The sequence below is a fragment of the Corvus hawaiiensis genome, chromosome 28 (genome assembly GCF_020740725.1).
Source record: "Corvus hawaiiensis isolate bCorHaw1 chromosome 28, bCorHaw1.pri.cur, whole genome shotgun sequence".
NCBI lineage: Eukaryota > Metazoa > Chordata > Aves > Passeriformes > Corvidae > Corvus > Corvus hawaiiensis.
Window position 1 is genome coordinate 7,562,970 of NC_063240.1, and position 20,631 is coordinate 7,583,600.

Consider the following 20,631-nt stretch of genomic DNA (forward strand, 5'->3'; position numbering starts at 1 on the left):
GCGCGGCCGCGCCGTTGCAGCGCTGCCGGCAGGGGGCGCGGCGCGGCCGTTCCGCCATGGCGGAGTACGAGGCGGTGCAGCGCGGTGCCCTGCGGCTGAAGGGCAGCGGGGGGGCCCTGGGGGCCGGCAAGAGGTGGGGCGGGGGGCGAGGGGCAGCGGGGGAGAAGGGGGGATGGTGAGGAGGGACCGGGAGAACGGTGAGCGAGGAGGAGACACACAGCCCGGGGCTGGGCGCTGACCGGGCCCTCCCCGCAGGAAGAAGAAGAAGGCGAAAGACAAGGCCCAGATCCTGGATCAGATCGTGAGCAGCAAGAAGCAGGAGGAGGAGAAGAAGCGCGGGCTGGACAAGCGGACCCCGGCGCAGGTGGCCTACGAGAAGATGCAGGAGAAGCGGGTAAGGCTTTAAAAACCCCCGCCAGCCCTCGGGTGCGGCCGCTGAGGGGGCTGCGAGGGCCGGCAGTAAGCGGCCCTTGTGTGTCTCCTGCAGCAAATGGAGCGGATCCTAAAGAAAGCGTCGAAAACCCACAAGCAGCGAGTGGAGGTGAGCAAAACCATCCTGAGTTCCTCAGGCCAGCGTGTTTATTATTGTTGGGTTGAAGGAACCTGTTTCACCTTGTGAAACACAAGCAGGGACGCGGAGGGTCTTGTGGTTCAACTTGGTCATGTCAGCAGCCGTTTTCTTTCTCTTTCCCTCCCCCAGGACTTCAACAGGCACTTGGATACTCTGACTGAGCATTACGACATTCCCAAAGTCAGCTGGACCAAATGACCGGGCTGCTTTTCACGGCTCTGGAGCTGGAGTTGTGTTTTGTTTGTATCAAGCAGGGTTGCCGTGTAAATCTGTCTTTTCTCCATATTGTCTAATAGATCTTCTAAGTTTTTATGACTTTATACTGTTTTATTTTATAGTCTTGTTTTTTAAAACCAAACATCCAACAGTGACTCCTCTGGGCTGAGGAGCTCTGGTTTATGTCGATGGAGAGGGCTGGTTTTTTTAGTGTTTATAGTGAGATTAAGGCCAAAACTAATTTTCTGCTTTCCAGATGGAAAATACTTCTTTATTTGTTTGGTTCTAACAGTTCTCCCTTTTTGAAGTGAAGAGTCTGACAGTCTCACATTCAAGTTTCTCTTCTAAGTTATGCGAATTGTATGATTGCTTTCTATCAAGATCTGTCAGAGGCCACGTTGCAAAATGTGAAATATGTAAAATTGTCTTAAGAAAGGATGTTCTTTGATATTTGATCTTTGTATTACTTTCAAGCCTAATCAGCAAGAAGGGAGGCTTAATGCATGAAATAGAGAGCAGCCAACAAGCTCTAAGTGATGTCCAAGTTTTGATAGCTGGTGTGCTGGATTTCTGGCATCCCACCGAGCACCCAGGCTTGTGCAACTCTGAAATAAATAATCAGTGTGTCTCTCGAGTGTGTAATTACTGGCTTGCTGCACATCGGTTACTGAATCCGATTTTTGTGGAAAAGAGTATCATTTCTATCCTGAGCTCTTTCAGAGATGAGGGGTCTCCTGCAACTCGTAACTTCGATGTAACTTATTAAAACGCTTCTTTGATCCCTTTTTTGGTGCTGCTTTACGTATAAAATCGGGGCAGTGCGCTGAGCAAAGTCTGTGTGTGGAGTTTTGGTAGCGCCGAACCTGCCTTTACGATTCTTACCCCCTCTGAGGGACGACGTGTATGTTGATGTTCGAAACCCTAACGCGGCGCTTAAATCGCAATCTTGTTCTTAACCCGAATTAGGTCCCGCTGCGGGCCTCGGTTGAGTCCTGGGTGCTCGGTATGTGTCCGGGGCTCCCACCTCAAGCAGGGCGGGCTTGGGACTCTCGCCCCGCCCCGCCCCGGGGGCTGTGCCAGCGCTACGGGGACTATTTAACATCTCGGTGCCTGCTCGATGTGTCCTTCCGCTGCACCGCGCGCGTCGCTGCGCGCAGCCGCCGGTTCCGGCTCGTGGCGTCACTTCCCGCGGAAGCGGAAGGCGCGCGGGCCGCGGCCGGGGCGATGTCGGCCAGCGCCGTCTATGTGCTGGACCTGAAGGGGAAGGTGAGGCCCGACCGCGGCGGCTCAGCGGGGCCGGCGCCGAGCTGGGGCTTCCCCCGCCGCTGTTAGGGCTGCGGGGGCCGCGTTTCCTTTGCCGGCACCGCCTCGCTGCCAGCCCGGGATCAGCCGAACGGGGACAGGGCAGTTGTGGCCCGGATCCCCTCGCAGGCGGAGGTGTTGAATGCGGCGGCAGGGCCCGCGGCATCCCCCGGGGAATAATCTCTGCCGTTATTGCAGCTGCTTTGCCTCAGAGGAGTTGCGTCTTTTCCTGTCCTAAAATCATTGTTAGGCCGTGAGCAGTAATAGGGGAAGGATAGGTCTGGAAAATACTAATACGTGACTTTGCAGTTAAATCTTGGTATTTGTGTTCTAATCGGCAAAGTGTTTTGGCATTGTGATTTGCACTTATAAATGCAGAGAGGCTTGAGGGAAGCTGGGTGATTTTAAAAGGGCCTTTCAAGCATTTGTGTGTCTTGCACGATAACGTCCTTATGAAAGAGAAAAAACAAGGATTTGGTTGCTTTCTCTATAGGTTCTGATCTGTCGGAATTACCGTGGAGATGTGGACATGTCAGAGGTGGAACATTTTATGCCGATCCTTATGGAAAAGGAAGAAGAGGGGACGCTTTCTCCTATCCTAGCACATGGAGGAGTTCGTTTCATGTGGATTAAACATAACAACCTGTATCGTATCCTTTGTACTACACACGTGTTGACGTGCCAAGGGCTGCTGTTATTTTTTTTTTAATGTCAAAATGCAAGTTGGAGAATGGGGGAAGTGATGTAAGGAGGCTGTATTCAGTAAAGTTGGTTATATTAAATAAGCTTTTTTTATGCTTTATGTAGTGTAATATGCACCAGCAGCATAAGGTTCAGAAAAGTGTTTTTATTGATTTTGCTCTAATGGATGATTTAATCAATGCTTATCTTCATATTTCCTTAGATCAGAGGTGCTGTTAAGTCGTTAATGCTTAATTTTTCTAGCCAACTCTTAATTGCCTAAAAGTTTTTTTAAATGCACTTAGTAAACTTTTTAAAATGCACATTCCTGAACATCCTTTATCAGTTGTTGCAACTTCTAAGAAAAATGCTTGTGTATCACTGGTGTTTTCATTTTTATATAAAGTAGTTCAGGTGAGTATATTTCAGAACCTTTGCGTCCTTTTCAGTTTAAATAGAAGTGCGTAGATCTTTCATATTTTCTAAGAACTTTGATAGTAGCATTTTTACTTTATATTTGGTTATTTTGTAGAACTATCTTCTTAAACCACTAATAAGGGCACTGGTATTTTGTAGCTGAGTAGGCAGAGGATGAGGCACAGTGCTGTAAGGAGTTACACAAGACCTGAGCACCTGGAGGAGAACCGTGAATTGGTGCATGTGTCGTGGCACCTCACACAGATCCTGTGTTTGGTTCTTCTGTACCTGGTGTGAAAAATATTTTCTCCAGAATAAATATTTTTCATAATAGTTTCTTCTAGGATTCTCTATGTCTGTTTTAATTGTGGTGGGTTTCCTGGGGCTGATCCGAGCAGAATGCTGTTTGTGAAGTATGGGGTTTGGGTTGGAACTTTAGAAGATTATTATTTTAGATGCAGGCATACCTTCTGCATGTGCTGTGCTTCCTCAGTTAATGTCCTTCTTCTCCCCCTCCCTCCTGTCATTTCATTTCAGGTTTTTTCTGAATATTTCAAGGAGTTGGAAGAAGAGAGCATTAGAGATAATTTTGTTATTATTTATGAGTTGTTAGATGAGCTTATGGATTTTGGTTATCCACAAACAACTGATAGTAAAATTTTACAAGAGTAAGTATCACTCTGCATCACTTAACAGCGACAAAGCCCTTGGAATGTCTTGAGCCTTTTTCCATAGGCAGACAAATGTTTTGGTGTGTTCCAATTATCAAAAATATTAATTTTCTTTTTTTTTTTAATGCCAATTCTGTGGTTGTGAAGGTACATCACTCAGGAAGGTCACAAACTTGAAACTGGAGCCCCACGCCCACCTGCCACTGTTACAAATGCTGTTTCATGGAGATCAGAGGGGATAAAATACAGGAAAAATGAGGTTTTCCTGGATGTCATAGAGTCTGTTAACCTTCTGGTGGGTACCTTGTACTCTAACTTTTTATATGAAAACCTGCAATAAAAAGTCTGACTGTGGATAGTGTGCTGTGACTCCCAAAGCAGTGTAAATCATTAAGTACCCCCAAGGAAATCCAGTACAAGTAATGCTTTAATTGTGTGTGTTGCTGATTTTTGGATATGTCCTTTGCTCCTCTGTCTGTGCCCCTTCATGTCCCTGATGTAATTCACTCTACTGGATTAATTTCTCATAAGAAACACATCCAAGAAAACCCAGGGCATGGGCACAGGGTGGGAGTGTTGCTTGATGTCACAACATACCACATCAGACCTTTCCCTTCATCTTTGTTCAGGTCAGTGCCAACGGAAACGTGTTACGGAGTGAGATAGTTGGATCCATTAAAATGAGAGTCTTCCTCTCGGGAATGCCAGAGCTGCGCCTTGGATTGAATGACAAAGTTCTCTTTGATAATACAGGCCGTGAGTGTTGCAGTAGCACAATAATCATGACAGGTGCTATCTAGAATCGTGAATTTTGGGGTGCTTGGGTAGCACTGTAATGACAGAATCATTAAGGTTGGAAAAGCCCTCTAAAACGATCAAGTCCAAACCAACACTGCTGTGTTCCCCACTAAGCCATGTCCCCAAGTGCCACATCCACAGGCCTTTTGAACACTCCCAGGGGTGGTGACCCCACCAGTGCCCTGGGCAGCCTGTGCCAATGCTTGACCATCCTTTCAGTGAAAAAATTTTGCCAAAATCTAACCTAAATCTCCACTGGCACATCTTTTGGTTGTTTCCTCTTGTCCTTTCCCTTGTTCCCTGGGAGCAAAGCCTGACCCACATCTTGCTTCACCCTCCTGTCAGGGAGTTGTGGCGAGCAAGAAGGCTCCCCCTGAACCTCCTTTTCCCCAGGTGTGTCCCCCCAGCTCCCTCAGCTGCTCCTGGTGCTCCAGTCCTTTCCCCAGCTCCATTTCCTTTTCTGGGCACACTCCAGCCCCTCAGTGTTTCCCTTGTTGTGAGAGGCCGAAAACTGATCCCAGGATTTGAGGCACCTCAGCAGTGCCCAGCACAGGGGGACGGTCGCTGTCCTGATCCTAGAAAGTCGGCTAAAAGGAAGGAATGTTAGCAGGCAGCAGCTGTGCTGTGGTGAGACTTGGGCCACAGTTTGTATGACCTGTGTGTTTTCTGCTAGGTGGGAAAAGTAAATCAGTAGAACTGGAAGATGTGAAGTTTCACCAGTGTGTTCGTCTCTCTCGCTTTGAAAACGACAGGACAATCTCCTTCATTCCACCTGACGGAGAGTTTGAGCTCATGTCATATCGCCTTAATACCCACGTGAGTCTGGATGTCTGCCTTTTTTAAATAGGAGTGGTTTAGATTGTAGCCACAATGGCTTTCCCTTCATTTTTTTTTTTCTTAAAACATAGGCAGCACATGGGTTTTCAAGTCAACTGTTAATAGCAAAACTTGGTGCTTGCTCCTTTTGCAGAAAGAATAAAGTTTAGACGTAACTTGGCAATAAGTCTCTGTATTTTCAACTACTATTGAAAATGTTTTTGAAATACTGTGGCTATGTTTTTAACTGCATAATGTCAGTGTAACAATTCATTGTGCTTATTAGCAACAGTATTTATGTCACTTAGTTTTATTGGAGTATGGTGATAAAGATGGCCTTCGTTTCAGAAAAGTAAAAAAAATCAATCTGGAGAAGGTCTATAGGAAGGAGGACATAGTTCAGTCCCTAGTATGTTAAAACATCAAATATTTTCCGGTGCAAGTGTTTGTTATTAGGGATTAATCTGAGATGTACGTTTTTAAGCCTATAATTCTTGTAACATTTGCTCATTGGTATATCAGTGCTTGCTCATTTGTATAATTATTTCTTCTAAAACCACAATTCTGTCATTTTGAACACCACAGGCTGCATTTTCTGTGTGGTTCACATACTGAGTGTAGTTTTATGGGAAAGCAACATTTTGGTGACTCTGTCAGAGTAAAACCCAGAACTGTGATGTGGTTTTTCACCACCAGGTAAAACCCCTGATCTGGATCGAGTCTGTGATTGAGAAACATTCCCACAGCCGCATCGAGTACATGATCAAGGTCAGACATCCTTAAACAATCATGGCTATTTTTAGTCTTCTTTCGTTTGTTTTCAAAGCTTGATGAGCAGTATATGCATTTTTGTACAAGTATTCAGTATTTCTGTGGGATTTAGATACCTTTGAAGACTTCATTTGTAAGTTATGATCTCAGTGTCAGTTCTGGTTCTCAGGATACAAGTTGGGGTGGAGGGGAGCTGTGTCTCACAGCTCTCTGAGCTCGCCAGCATCGTGGAAATACTTAGACCCTGCTTTTCTGCTCTGTTTTTTTTCTTCTTTAGGCGAAGAGTCAATTTAAGCGTAGATCAACTGCCAACAATGTGGAGATTCACATCCCAGTTCCAAACGATGCAGACTCGCCAAAGTTTAAAACCACTGTTGGAAGTGTCAAATGGGTTCCAGAGAACAGTGAAATTGTCTGGTCCATTAAATCTTTTCCAGTAAGTGTTATTTTTTACTCTTACTACCCAAGAGTGTAATAATTAGTTAACACTAACATTTCAGTGACATTTAGGCTCTGCCTAAAGCAAACTCTCTCAGTATCAGACAGGTAGTAGTGGACGTTTCCTCTTTTTCCATGGATGAAAGATTGGAACTTGCTAATAAGATGTTGTTTATATTTGTTTCATTTGAATATTTTTTCAGAACGCAGGAAGAGAGCAGATTTTTAAGTGATGGCTCTGGATGGTGTAATCCTTGGCCTGGCTTTAGCAGCAGCCATTTAAGTTTTGTCAGGCTCTACTTCTTGGGTGGTTCCATGAGCATGAGCTCTGTCCACTGCTAATAGTGTGGTAGTGTAGCTGTGTGTCACTATTTTATCTGAATTTTTGAGTATGAGGCTGGAAGAAAATGAATTATGCCTCAGACTGAACCTGCATCTTTTAAAAAAAAAAGTATTTTTAAAATAAAAACACACGTCACTTTGAAGCCCTGGAGAAGAGCTGGAATAAATAGTGGATTTCAGCAGTCTGACATTAAGAAAACTACTTGTATCATTGCAAGTTTTTTATAATTTTTTTGTTTCAAGAAAAAAAAAATTGTTCCTTTTGGGTAGGGTGGAAAAGAATACCTGATGAGAGCTCACTTTGGACTTCCAAGTGTTGAAGCTGAAGACAAGGAAGGAAAACCTCCCATTAGTGTCAAGTTTGAGATTCCATATTTCACCACTTCAGGAATCCAGGTTAGTGACTGAAAACAGAAATACTGATAAATTCACATGCTGGGCTCTAACACACGAGGTGTTTCTCATCTCGATGATTCCTGTTTAGTTTTATCCATAAAACAGATTTTTACACATAAAAGGGTTGGGTTTTTTGCTTTCCTTTTTTGCTAAATGCTGCTTAGCCAACGTGGGAGACTTTATATTTTACAGACCTTTCTTTCCAGGTTCGTTACTTAAAGATAATTGAGAAGAGTGGCTACCAGGCTTTGCCCTGGGTCCGGTACATCACCCAGAATGGAGGTGAGAGGAGGGGAATATTTTGTTTCTCCAGAATACACCTACAAATTGAAACTCCTGTTTTTGAGATGGAACTATCTGGTTTAGATACACAGTAGATTAAGCTATGCTGCTTGTTTTCTAGTCCCCTTTTTTGGTCTCTTAATTAAAGACCCAGTGGGGTAGAGTGCTAATGCTGTTTAAGTATTTCCTAATTGATCTGGAATTTGGTAAATTTAAAAACAAACACATCATTAACAGTATGCTCACACATATTGTTCTGCCAGCTTTAAAATGTGTAAGACACTGTCTAGTAAAAGATACTAGATTTTAGCAAGCAAAAATGGGGTGTTTGATTTTGTTGGGTGTTTTTGTTGTGGTGGTGGTATTGTTGTTGTCATTTGGGGTTTTTTGTTTAGTTAGTTTTTCACTTTTTTTTTTTGTTTATGTTTTTCTAATTAGTTTTTTTTCTGGCATTTAAGCATGACTGCCCACAATTGCCTTTATCTCTTTAGAGCTCATTCTCATGGCCACTCTAAGCAAATATAGGAGTTTATTTTATAGAATTGTTGAATCCCAGATTGGTTTGGGTGGGAAGGGACCTCAAAGCTCATCCAGTTCCACCCCCTGCTGTGGGCAGTGACATGTTCCACTGTCCCAGGCTGCTCCCAGCCCCATCCAGCCTGGCCTGGGACACTTCCAGGGATGGGGCAGCCACAGCTTCCCTGGGCAACTGTGCCAGGGCTTCACCACCCACACAGGAAAGAATCTCTTCCTAATATCTAGTCTAACCCTTCCTTCCTTCAGTTTAAGGCTATTCCCCCTCTCAGTGTTTTATTGATATTTGCATATTCTTGTATTAATATATATTAATACAAGAATGCATTTTATCACTTTATCCCAACTTGCTGCTCTGCTTTACTCCTTTTAATGAGACAAATTACTAAAATTGGGTTTTTGTTGTTTTTTTCCCCTTTACAGACTACCAGCTCCGAACACAGTAAAACACCTCACAGGCACCACAGACAACAAAACTTCAGGCCTAGAATTCATTTGCAGAAGCTTCTGTGGTCCTGAGAGCTGTGAATGTTGTTGCCAAGGTTCTCGTTTCTGCAATCTTGTATTGACAGGAGAAAGATTGGAAACGTATTGATTTCAATAATGTGTTTGAGCTTTTAAACCATTAGTATTGATTGTGTCAATATTTATTTCGTTCTTAGAACATGCTGATCTTGCTGCTAAATGCTAATTACATTAGGAGTAGCAGTTACATTGAGGAGCCAGGAATCCAGAATGAACCTTGGGAATGTCTTGTTGATGCCTTGTCCGTCACAGTTGCAGAGTTTCTAATATTTGTATTTTAGGATCCCTAGAGACATTGGCAGCATTGTTCTACAAATTAGGGAGATGATTGTGCAATTAAATGACTGCTGAACACTTCATTGTATTTAGCCCAAGGTATTTATTTTTTTTTTGATGGGCATTTGGGTGCCTTAATTCATTCATAGCTCTGTTAACTTATAAAAAATTGCAGAATATGAGTTGAAATTATCTGAAGTCAGAAAATACTGTTAGCTTTTTTTGCATGGTTTTAGAGGAATTAATCTGAGAGAACAGCTTCAAGTGAAAGGTTTGGAAACAAAAATAGGGGTTTGTTAAATACTAAGTTAACTGAGAACGAGAGATGATAGGAGTAAATGTCTGTGGGAGAGTCTCTGGAAGAAGGATTGCTGGCTCCAGTCAGTCAAAATACAGATGGAAGAGTTTCAACCTTGTGACACCCCAGGGCCTGGAAACCCTCTGCCAACTGACCAGTATTTGCTTTTTTAAATTTATGTTCATCAAACAAGTTCCCAACTGTAATATGTAGGCATAAAGCCTTAGATTAGGTATTAAAAGACCAAAACACTTCTAGAGGTGATGTAATTTGGTAGGAAGACTGGGAGTTTATTAATATTTTTCCAGATAACAGTAATATACTGCAGCCTCTTCCTGGAAGTTACTGTATAGGAAGAGGCCGACAAAAATAACAGTTGCCATCTTTCTTCCAGCTTGCCTTTTGTGTTAATTTAGGGCAAATACTTCCCCTTTCTGCTGTAGTGTGCTAGAATTGTTTAACTTCATTTGCCCTAAGGAGAGATGTTTTCTTTCTCAGTGTTTTCTGTTTGTAAACAGCTATTACTGTACCTTCCTGGTAGAATGAATAACAGTTCACAATGTTATTCTTAAAGGTATTATTTTTCTTACATGCCATTTCCTTTTTTTTCTGAGAAGCTATGATTGGCATGGATGTATATAGGTATTTTGGGGTTTGGTGATGTTTTTTTTCAGGAAAATTGTGACGGTTATCAGTATTTTCTTTATACAACTTTTAGGGTGTTTTGGTTTGAATTTCGTACTCCTGACAGGCGCTAAACTTAAACCATCAAAATCTAAATATCTGTGTCCGCAGATGTGATGTGATAATACACTGAGTGCAAGATTCTCCACTGGTGGGAGAGTCCAGGAGTGTCCACAAAGAGTGAGAAGGTATTTCAGTCACTGTCCTCACTGAATCCTTGTAGACTGTATGTAGATACACCTGTGTGTACAATTAGCCAAAAATCAGCTGAACTCCCCCAGGCTGCAGCTGCTGTGGCATCGCAGAAGGTATGCCTCAGGAAGTCTAATGTCTGGTGGTGTTTGAAACAACCAGGCACCCAGTTTTAGGCAACCACAGGTGTGGACAGGTGTATTCTGACTGTATTTGTCACCCAACAAGCTTGATGTTGAAACAAAATCATCTTGTTCAAGATTTCAGTTCCACTACTCATTTTCATTTGAACAATTAAGCTTATGACTGGACTAAAACTTTTTATATTAAAACTGTAACTGGTTGATGAATCACTTTCCGCTGACTTTATTTTTCCAAGTGTTTGCTTTAATTATGCCTGTAAAATGTGACTCTCCATAGCTTTGTTTTCCTCTTGAAGTTTGGATCTTGCGAACCAGAACCATGTTTTCTCATATTTTATTGCCGTTTGACTGTTTGGATGATGGGGCATCCACCGTGCTTGTCCAGAAGGTAATAAAGGGTAGAAAGTCCTCTTTGAATCAGTTGTACTTTGCCTGCTCCTTTTTCAGTTTGATCTACACCAGGTAGTAGCCTCTAATCTCAGAGTGTGCTCAGCTCTTCTAATGTGAGGCCTGGATAAGTGGAACAGAACTTTGTAAATGCTGGTAGTATTGATATGCCTGATTTGTTTACCAAATTCTGAAAAAATTTTTGCTTTTCTATTCTCTGCAAAAGCCACCCAGACACCACAAAATTGGTGCTCAGAAGGCAAAGTGACCCCCCTCATTTTCATCCATTCATTGTTACAGTGTGGGTGCCTGTGCACCTGCACGGGCAGAAAGGCAGAAACAAGGGATGTTATTCCAGCACTTGATCTTATACAAGGAGGGCACGTTTGGGTGGGATGCTGAGAAGAAACTCTTCCCTGTGAGAGTGCTGAGGCCCTGGCACAGGCTGCCCTGAGGAGCTGTGGCTGCCCCATCCCTGGAAGGGTCCAAGGCCAGGTCAGACAGGGCTTGAAGCAGTCTGGGACAGTGGAAGGTCTCTTGTTTAGAATGAGATGGGCTGTCATATCTCTTCCAACACAAACTAGTCTGTGATCCTATGAGTAATTTTTTTCCCACAAGTTTTGTTCTTAGACCAACTGCTAAATCTTCATCTCATTGAACTTCATTCTCTGCTTAATGTGGTAAAATGTAAATGTCTTGGTTTGCCACCATGTTATAGGTAAGTGCCTAATACAAAAGACTTTTAAGAGACAATTTGCATGTTTCAAGTCAAGTGTCTAATCTGTGCTTTCACCTAGCTGTGGTTTCATAGTTGTGTTGGCAGACTCCTGGCTTGAGATCCTCGCAGCAGGAAACATTCCCTCTCCCTCCCCAGGCACGCAGACCTGTCACTTCGTTACGCACGACTTAATTGCTCCCTGATTGATAACTGTCTCTCCAGGTGCGTCAGCGGCGCTCCCGTCCGAGTAGTTTTACTTCCTGGAGTAGTCCTGTGCGTAACTGCTCTCGGCTTAGAACGAGAGAGAGCCACAAAGCGCCGCGTGTGTGCCCCGGCCGTCCCTGGGCGGCTCTGCCAGCAGATGGCACTGGGAGCACGCGGCTCCCCAGCAGGGACCAGTAAGAGTCGCGTGAACGGTGTGTACCGAGTGCATTAAAAACCACCCAAAACATGTAATTAAAAATTTTTTTTAGCCTTATGCAGTGTGATTTTTGGAGTTGAACCACTTCTTAATTTAGCTTGATAGTTTTAACGTTATTATTTCTTTCTTTTTCTCTCATGTGGCTGATACTGCTACTCCTGCAAAGTGCAGTGGAGGGATCAGCGCCAAGGGAAGCTGCATCACCACAGGAGCAGCTGCTCGGGGTTGGACATTGGTGCTGGACCATTGCCAGGTCACAAATTAAACATCAGCTGGTGGTCGGAAAGCTCCTGTGTGATATAATGTAGAAGAAGGAGGACCTTTTCACTCACACACACTTGATTACCTCTAGAGAAAATTGGTTTTGTCTCGCTAAATCAAGCCAGAACCTACTTCCCAATCAAGTAAAATGGGTACCTTAGAAAAGCTTCATTCCACCTTGGTCTTCCAGCTGAAGAGAGTCTTTCATTGTGTGTCTTTTAGGGTTTTCCTACTCTTTCTTCTTTTTTGGCATCTTTTTGTGCTTGAATACTGTTTGGACTGCTTCTATTTGCTTCCAAATTCTAGTCTGAGCTGGTTTTGTCTATAAAACATCCTTACACATAAAGAGAGATTATGAGACTTTATCTGGAGTGGATTTGCCTCTGGTTAGGAGATTGCACCTGTTCATTTCTGACTTTATTCTGTGAAAATAAAAAGGCTAAACCTTGGCACCTTTGTCCTTATCTTGTGCCAATTCCAGTGTTGCAATATGCTCAGTATTTTTTTTTTTCCCACTCTGTGGTTGACACCCACTGCTGTTTGTAATTTCAGCAGCCCTGGCATGGCGAGGGTTGATGGCCTTGCAGAAAACAGCATGAGAGAGCAAAGTTAAGGGACAATATGAATAATCTTATTTGCCATGGTAACTATGCAACAATGCTATTTATGCTACAGGAGAAGTCAAAATGTAAACAAACACTTGTAAACCTTTTTTCCATGGAATTTTGTGCAATTCAAAGTGTTCTCTAAGTCATGCCCTCCCCACGCACAGATAAAACTTGTTTCTCCTGTAGTTCCAGCACTCTGTCTTGACTCAGCGTTTCTGAAAGCACAGTTACTCACAGCTCGCTGCAGGCAGATGCAGGAGGTTCTCTTTTGGCGCTGTTGTACATCAGGGAATTGGTGAAAAACGTTGGGTCTTTGGGGGCTGCAGCACAGGAAGGACAGGGACCTGTTCAGGCAAGGCCAGAGGAGGCCATGAAGATGAGCAGAGGGCTGGAGCAGCTTTTCTATGAGGGAAGGCTGAGAGAATTGGGATTGTTCAGGCTGGGAAATAAAATCTTCGGGGTGACCTAACTGTGACCTTCCAGTACCTAAGGCGAGCACTCAAGAAAGATGTTAAAGAGACTGGAGTGAGAGGACAGGAAGGAATGGCATCACACTGACAGAGAGAAGGTTTAGATTGGATATTAGGAAAAAAAATTTGGCTTTGAGGGTGGTGAGGCCCTGGGCACAGGTTACCCAGAGAATCTGTGGCTGCCCCATCCCTGGGAATATTCAAGACCAGGTTTGATGGGGCTTGGAGCAACCTGGTCTAGTAGGTCCTTGTACATGTCCTGGGTTGTAACTGTGACCTCCTGGGCTTTGTCAGTGCAGGGGTGGCATGGGGATCATGGTGTGGGCTCTTCACAGTCGTCGCTGCTCTGGGCAGCAGCACATCTGGTCCTGTTCCTTCACACCAGGTCTTAAAGAGGAAAATGTAATTTTTTTTTTTTTTTTTAAGAGATAGGAGTTATAGCTGAACTCAGATCTGTATTTTTTCTCCTGAAAATGAAGGATACTTGTTTTATCAGGATCTGTTCTGGGCTAAGTTCCCAAGAACTAGGTGCAAACAGCCACCTGAAACTGAGACCTTCCATAGCCCTCCAAAATTCATGGCATTACACTGGACGATTAAAGCCACTTTTCCCACTTCAGCTGTTCTGCTGCTCTGTGGTTGTTGACAAACTCATTGAACCAGAGGATTTGGATAATTTGGAGTTTAACATCAGAAATTATGCCCAGTTTATAACCTCCCTTCTCATCTCCATCTGATCTTATGTCCCGCCCTGGCAGTTGCAGCATTGCATCAATGAAACTTCATTTTGCTGTAGGTGGAATTACTCTGGGTTATTCTCAAAAAGTTGTGGACTAGATCGTGGAGCCTCCAAGTTCATTTGCAGGCTAATGGTCAAATAAATAAGCAGAAGCAGGCCTGAATCAAATGACCAGCAACGTGAAGAACAGGAGGCTCTCAGAGTCAGCATGCTGGGCTACAGCCTGTTCTGGAGAAAGTTTTGTAGGCTTAGTTCAAATCTTGGCCGTGGATTTGTACCTTGGATCAAAGTTTTGTTGCAGGCCCTTGTCCAATATAAAGCAAAGAAACATAGAACAACAAATATCTAGTGAAATCCAAACACAATCTGTTCTATGTTATGCTACAAAAATGAATGAACTCTGCCTCCCACCCACTCCCACTGTGACTTGCTGTGAATAAGCACCACTCAAAGGCAACCAGTGCAAGAAGTTGTGCCTCTTTCCAGCAGGAATAACAATGGAGCAAGGAAGAATGCTGACTAGGTTTACCTCTGCTATTCCAGTTGGGCAGGTGTAGGTGAAGAGCGATGGGGTGTTCAAAAGACCATTGAAAGGACTCACTCTTAGCACTGAACTGAAGCCCAAACATTCAATTATAAGGCTTTATTTTTTTTTTTTTTTCCAGTAAGTTAGGAAAAGCACTTTTCTGTCCTTCTCAAGGAATGTCCTATACCTCATCTGAGAATTTCTTAGACCATCTGAGGCAGCATGGTGGTTGCACCACAGATTTTGAGGGATAGAAGAATATTGAGGGAAATCAGGCACATAGGGTAAATCCATCCCTGTGTTATTTATGGATCTTCAAGCTGCTGGGTTACAGGTCACTGATGTACCTGTTGGATTTCAGGGAAAGCTTTGCAGAGTGATTCTTTATGGACAGACTCTGGATTGCACTGCTGTTACTCCAAATATGAAAGAGGGCAAATCTTGCTCTGGGTTTTTCCGCTTTAAGTAGTTAAAGAGGTCATAGAAGCTGCTGGTTCCTCCTCAGCAGAGAATGAAGAATTCAAGTATCCCACAAAGTCCAGGAGTGAGCAGCGGCGCTGGGTTTCCTGTAGTAGGGGGGTTTTACATAAGGGCTTTGTGAGCTGGCAGATATCCATTGGGTGGTGGGTGTGGGAGATCTCAAAGGTGTGTTAGAAACAGCCAGTTATTGAGAGGTAATATAACACCCAAATTCAGCTGCAGTTTTATATTTCCAAGAAGTCCTTTCTTACAACTCCTGGAATGCTGCTCCAAGCTGTACCTGTCACTGCTGCTGTCTGGCCAAGGAAAAGGGGCAAAACTGCACAGACAGGAAGGGTTTGAAGAAATTTCTGTATAAAAATTGAGGGAAAAGCTTGGGGGAAAGGATAATGAACGAGGACTGTTCAGAAATGCTGACATTATAAACAAATGAAATCTGCTTTTTCATCTTCAAACACAAAAAGGCAGTCTATAAAGTTGAAAAGGAGTATGTTTAAAATGGACAAAAAATATTCCAGTGTAGAATTCCACCTTTGCACTGTATTTGTTTAGAAAAGGACTTATCAGTCAAGCACTGCCCTGCATCAGAGGTAGGAACCTGTTGCTTCTTGAGCTGAGCTCTCCTCTATGTTTCAGCCACCTCTAATTACTCCCCAAGCAATAATGAGCACATGGCTGCAGAACGAGTGTTTATTTTCTTTCTTGCTTATTTATTCAAACAAAAGCACAAGAAGAGAGGCTTCTACGTGTTGTGGACTCTACAATTGTTAAAGTTTCCGAGAGGTCACAAGGGTCCCAGATAACATTAGCAGCTAAGTGCTATGTTGTCCTGTTGTGTTATCAACAGGAAACATCTTTACCAGCACAGGAACTACAGCTTTGTAATTGGCCTGGTGCAAGAACATGACGGTATTTTCTCATCCTATCAGGACTCGGATATTTTGGGAACTGGTATATAAAGCTCGCAGCACACAGTGTCTCTTGGACATTAGGAACAGGTTCATGTCAGAAATCAGTGTGCTTTGCTATTTTAGTAGTTGCTATAGTTGCAGCATGAATTTTCTTGCCCTGCATGGTTCAGGATGGTATTTCATTACAGTCCATATGTGTGTTTTTATTATTTGAGTGCAGATGGACATGCTTAAAGGAATTAACATGGTGATATAAGCCTTGTAAAGAAGCCTTTAGCATATAAACAACAAATCCATGAATCATATGGAACAGGCCATGTTTAGATTTCATTAAATACCCATAGACTTCTATGGTGCAAGATTGAGCTCTATCCAAGCAAATTTCAGATTCACTCGATGATAAAATGTTATATTTGGGCTCTGAAATGAGCAGCATTCTGCATGATCCATGTGTTGAATGGAGCAGCCCTTCTGCCTCACACAGTCAATGGCAAAAAAAGTGCAGGAACATCTATAACTAGTGTTAGACCAGAGCAAATAGTGTTTCAATGGATCTGTAAAGAGCTCTGTTGGAAGGGGGCCAATATTGCAATTAATATTCTGTATAGGATTACACCACTCGCTGATTATAGCAAGCCTCACTCGGCCCATTTGATAAAGCTGGAGTGGATTTTTCCACAGCTGTCATCACTGTTTACATCCAAACCCCCAGCGTGAGGATTGCCCAAATTTTTCCTAAAAAGTGCATAATGAAAAATTCTAATAGCTCAAGGGTCATTTTGATCCTTCAGAATAATCAGTGCTACACAACCCTTACTGCACTATTGTGTGAGCTCTTGGAGAGCTCACACAGCCAGATTTTCTAACTTCCACTCTTATTACAATTTTTCTCAAATGTATCTTGACATCAGAGATCAAGGATATTTTTTATATAGCAATTCTTTTGGTAAATATGGACAAAAGGATCATTTTGTTACCAATAAAACTGGCTTCTACACTGAGAAAAGTCAGGGGTTTTCTTTCAATTTTATTTTATATAGTACATACTAAAAAAAAAAAACCAAAAAACCCCACCAAACTAGAAGTTTGCAGGCTCATTTGAGCACTTAGTTGGTCACAGAAGCTTCATTTGGTCCTCACTGATCCCTGTCTCAAAACATCCTTATACCTCCAAGCAAGGCCAGAGCCAGGAGCTGCAGCGCTTGAATGGCTCAGGATTGTTGTGCAAAATTATGTCCCCAAACTTATCTCCCTTGTATTGTGTCAAACATCCAAAATATCAGGGACTGATGATGACAGGTTATTCTGGAGGGGTGACACAGTCACAGATGGGGCACTGAGAGCTCTTTTCCTCCCTCTTGCTCACTCTTGCAACATGCTGGGAAAGAGGGAACATTTTGGTCTTCCTCACTGAAGTTTTGGAGTGACCAAGCTGTCTGAGGCAGCAGCACTGAAGCAGCTTTCTCTTTTCCAAGCAGTATTTTGTGACAGTAAAGCCAGAGGCGTTCAGATTAATGAAGTGAATTTTTTTTGTAGCAAACACAAGATTACTTTTTTATTGAGGTGAGAATGTGAATTCAGCATAGAAAAGGAACAGCAGCTGCAATGCCTGGAAGTTGAAGCAAAGTCAAGTTAGAAAAGAAGAGTTTGCTTCCAGCAGAGCATGTGTTTGTGTGCCAGCATTTGCTGATAGAATTGATGCAGGGGAGAGCTCAGTGTCCTGTGTGAAGACGGGAGGGAACCTCCACCAAAAAATGCACCTCTTCCAAAAATTGTAGCCCCAGAGATGCTGGCGTGGGCTCTGCAGGTGATGCTCTCAAGGACTGTAGAAGCCCCTCACCTCCAAAACATCAGCATAATGATGCTGATGCCTTCAACATCAGCCTTCCTAGAGGCTTTTCCCCCTGCTGAGCTCATCAAAGCTCTTGCCCTCACAGTAACACCACCTCCACACTCACTTCAAGTTTCCTGCAGGTGCCGTGGGACGTCCCCAGCTGCAACTCCCCACACGCTGAGTCAAGGCACAGCACAGAGGGAGGCTGGGCCGGGTGCAGGATTATTTCTGCTCTCGGAGAACCTCTCACCCACGTTTCCTGCATGAATCCTGGGTGAGAGTGCTGGCTGTGTGAGGGCATGGGGAAAGCCAGTGGTGTGGGAAGGTGCAGTGGCACATGGTGTGTCCCATCCTGCCTTGTTGGGCAGTTGGTACCAAAAGTGTTCTGCTCCTTGCCCTCCATCCACATCCACAGCTGCAAATGCTGCCTCATTTTTTGGACTGAGCACCAGGTATTTTTCCCTTTCCCCTCCAGGCCATTGGTTCTCCTGTCCTTTGCCATATGGGTTAGAAGCTGCTGGCTTGGTGCTTGTGTGGGGGATGTTGGCCCTATATCTCCTGGCTTCTGACCATCTCCTCTCCCCATACCCACAGAGTGAGAGAGAAAATAAATGTTACAGGTGCTTTTCCCTGCATGCATAGCACAGTTCTGAAGGGAGGCTCTCAGCCCACTGTGTTGTGGCCCAGCATTTAATGGTGCCCCATGCCAGACCCCATCATCAGTAACCCTTGGTTCAGAGCCGTTAAACAGCTCCATCAGCAGAGGAAAGGTTTCAATACCACATTGTGGGTTCAGGACCATCTCAGGGCACAGAAGGAATTAGCAGGTCAGTCATGATGAATCACAAATGTCAGTCAGAATGAATCTCCTCTAAGATCCTATTCCTGGCAGTGTCTATGTACTCAAGAAGGGTATTTGGACAGCAGGACACTGTCCTGAGCCCATGTCCTATAAAGCAGAGCTTAAAGGACTTGGGATAAACCTGCTGGAGCTTGGGGAATGGGCCACAACTGAGCTCTGCCAAGCAAAGATTCATGCCTTTGTGGAGCCTGGCAAAAGAGGCTGCTGGTAACTGGAGGTACCAGTGAGGTGTCAGAGCTGGTGGTGAAGGAGGCGTGAGTACAGCTGCACTTGGCTCTTGAGGAGGGTGAGGCATCCTCCCCAGAGTGAGCAAACCAAGCCTTCTGCAGGGCTTCGAGAGGCTGCAAAGCACAGCGTGTGTAGCACCCTCAGGGTGCTGAGGTGTCTAGGGCTGCGATTCTTTGCCTCTCTGGGTTTTTTGGGTGGCTCCGCCACTGCTTTTATCTTGGTCTGTAACAGGGGAAGGAGAGTTGTAGCTAATTCCCACGGGCCTGAAAGAGCAACAGTGAAATACATTGGAAAATCTCCTCAGAGAAAGGCACAGAACTATTGCTACCAGTGTGGCTGAAAGTGAAAGGGCTGAAGGAGCCTTTGGCCCACATAGGGAGGGAACCGACTTCTTGTTTTTCTGATACTCTTGAAAAGAAAGAAACAGCTGCTTTTCATTTTCTGTGTAAACCAGCACCTGTCAGTGCCAGGGATGCTGTCCCAGCCCCACAATACTGCATGAAGCTGGGCTGAGCCCGTCTCAGGGGTATTAGGGGCACCACTCAGCAAGAGCAGGCACAGGGGTTAGGGCACATTGGTGGGGAAATGGCCTGAATTTTAGATTTTATTAAAAAAAAAACCAAACATAAATTCAGCTTGTTTTGAGGCTATTGCCTTTTTAGCCATTGTTAGAATGAAAGCAATTGGGCACATAATAGCTCCCATCCCACACTGTAGCACTGAACCTCTGCACTAACAAAGACCCATCACTGATCATGATGCAAAGGATAAATTAACTTTTTGTATTATTCTGTTGAAAAAGATACTCTTGCAGTCTTCTGTAAAAATACCTTTGGGCAAAACAGATTATTTTGACTTTGGCTACATCATTCACGAAACGCTACACCGCAAGTTTGGTCTGAAGGAAACCACACTCGATTTGACTCTTTTTATCTCGTATCGGCGGCGGAGAGCTCAGTGCGGTTACAGTTCTTCTCACTTCTCAGAAGAGACATCATATTTAATCATTGTGTCAGTTGGCACAAACACCATGTTTGTAGTGAAATGCTAAAAAACAGCACATTTATCTTTCCCTCGATCAAGATTCATACGATAGAAGCTCTTAACGTTAAAACTCATCAGTAATGAAACATTTGAAGGGCTCAGCTACCTAACTTGTTTACTGTAGCTTATTTTAAAGAATGGTCTGATCTCTCCTGCCTAATATAATAAATACAATATCAGTAATCTCCACCCAAGGGCATTCATTCCTTGGCAGGTTTCACTTTGGCTCTAAGATATTATTTCTGGACTTTTTTGCGGGAATGACAACTACTAACTTGCTTCACTGAGCAGCACATTTCAGAATCCAGAGCGCCTATAGGGGTTGCCTCACAGCATGTCCTTACCAGCTGCACCAGTGCAGGAGCCAAGAGTAACTCGGAGGGGGAGAGAGAATTGGAAGAGGACTGTGATTCCCCATCTGACCCACACCAGAGGGGCCAGAGAATTTCTCCAGCGTTTCCTGCGGTGAATCCATCATATCTGCTGGGAGTGCTGCAACTCTCAGTGACGCACGGCTGCTTTCAGCAATGTTGCATCACCTGCTGGTCCTAGCACTGACCTGCCCTGATTCATGTTATTTTATTGGCACCGACTTGTGCTGTGGTATCGAGAAGTCCCAAGCCCACAAAAACCTCCCCTGCACCACAGAGTGAACAAGCACCAAAGAGAAAATCAAAGAGCTCGCTTGTCTCTCACATTTAAATCTAGTTAGGTTTGTCTCTGTCCTGTAGGGCCAGGTGTCCACTCGCCACCTTGCACAGCACTGTCAGTGGTAGCATAGGCTGAGAG

At 43.9% G+C, this 20,631-nt stretch overlaps 2 protein-coding genes across 2 annotated transcripts; both read left to right on the top strand.

The window, feature by feature from the left end:
• Positions 1-9: 9 nt before the first annotated feature.
• On the top strand, positions 10-1,421 carry FAM32A (family with sequence similarity 32 member A). Its single transcript, XM_048288011.1, has 4 exons — positions 10-133; positions 256-394; positions 488-541; positions 701-1,421. The coding sequence occupies exons 1-4, from the start codon at positions 57-59 to the stop codon at positions 767-769; spliced, it is 339 nt and encodes a 112-aa protein (XP_048143968.1). The 5' UTR covers positions 10-56; the 3' UTR covers positions 770-1,421.
• A 528-nt stretch (positions 1,422-1,949) lies between these two features.
• Positions 1,950-10,770, top strand: AP1M1 (adaptor related protein complex 1 subunit mu 1). Its single transcript, XM_048288002.1, has 12 exons — positions 1,950-2,053; positions 2,583-2,739; positions 3,117-3,184; positions 3,725-3,855; positions 4,006-4,153; positions 4,488-4,614; positions 5,330-5,472; positions 6,169-6,240; positions 6,521-6,679; positions 7,294-7,419; positions 7,626-7,701; positions 8,659-10,770. The coding sequence occupies exons 1-12, from the start codon at positions 2,012-2,014 to the stop codon at positions 8,679-8,681; spliced, it is 1,272 nt and encodes a 423-aa protein (XP_048143959.1). The 5' UTR covers positions 1,950-2,011; the 3' UTR covers positions 8,682-10,770.
• Positions 10,771-20,631: the final 9,861 nt, after the last annotated feature.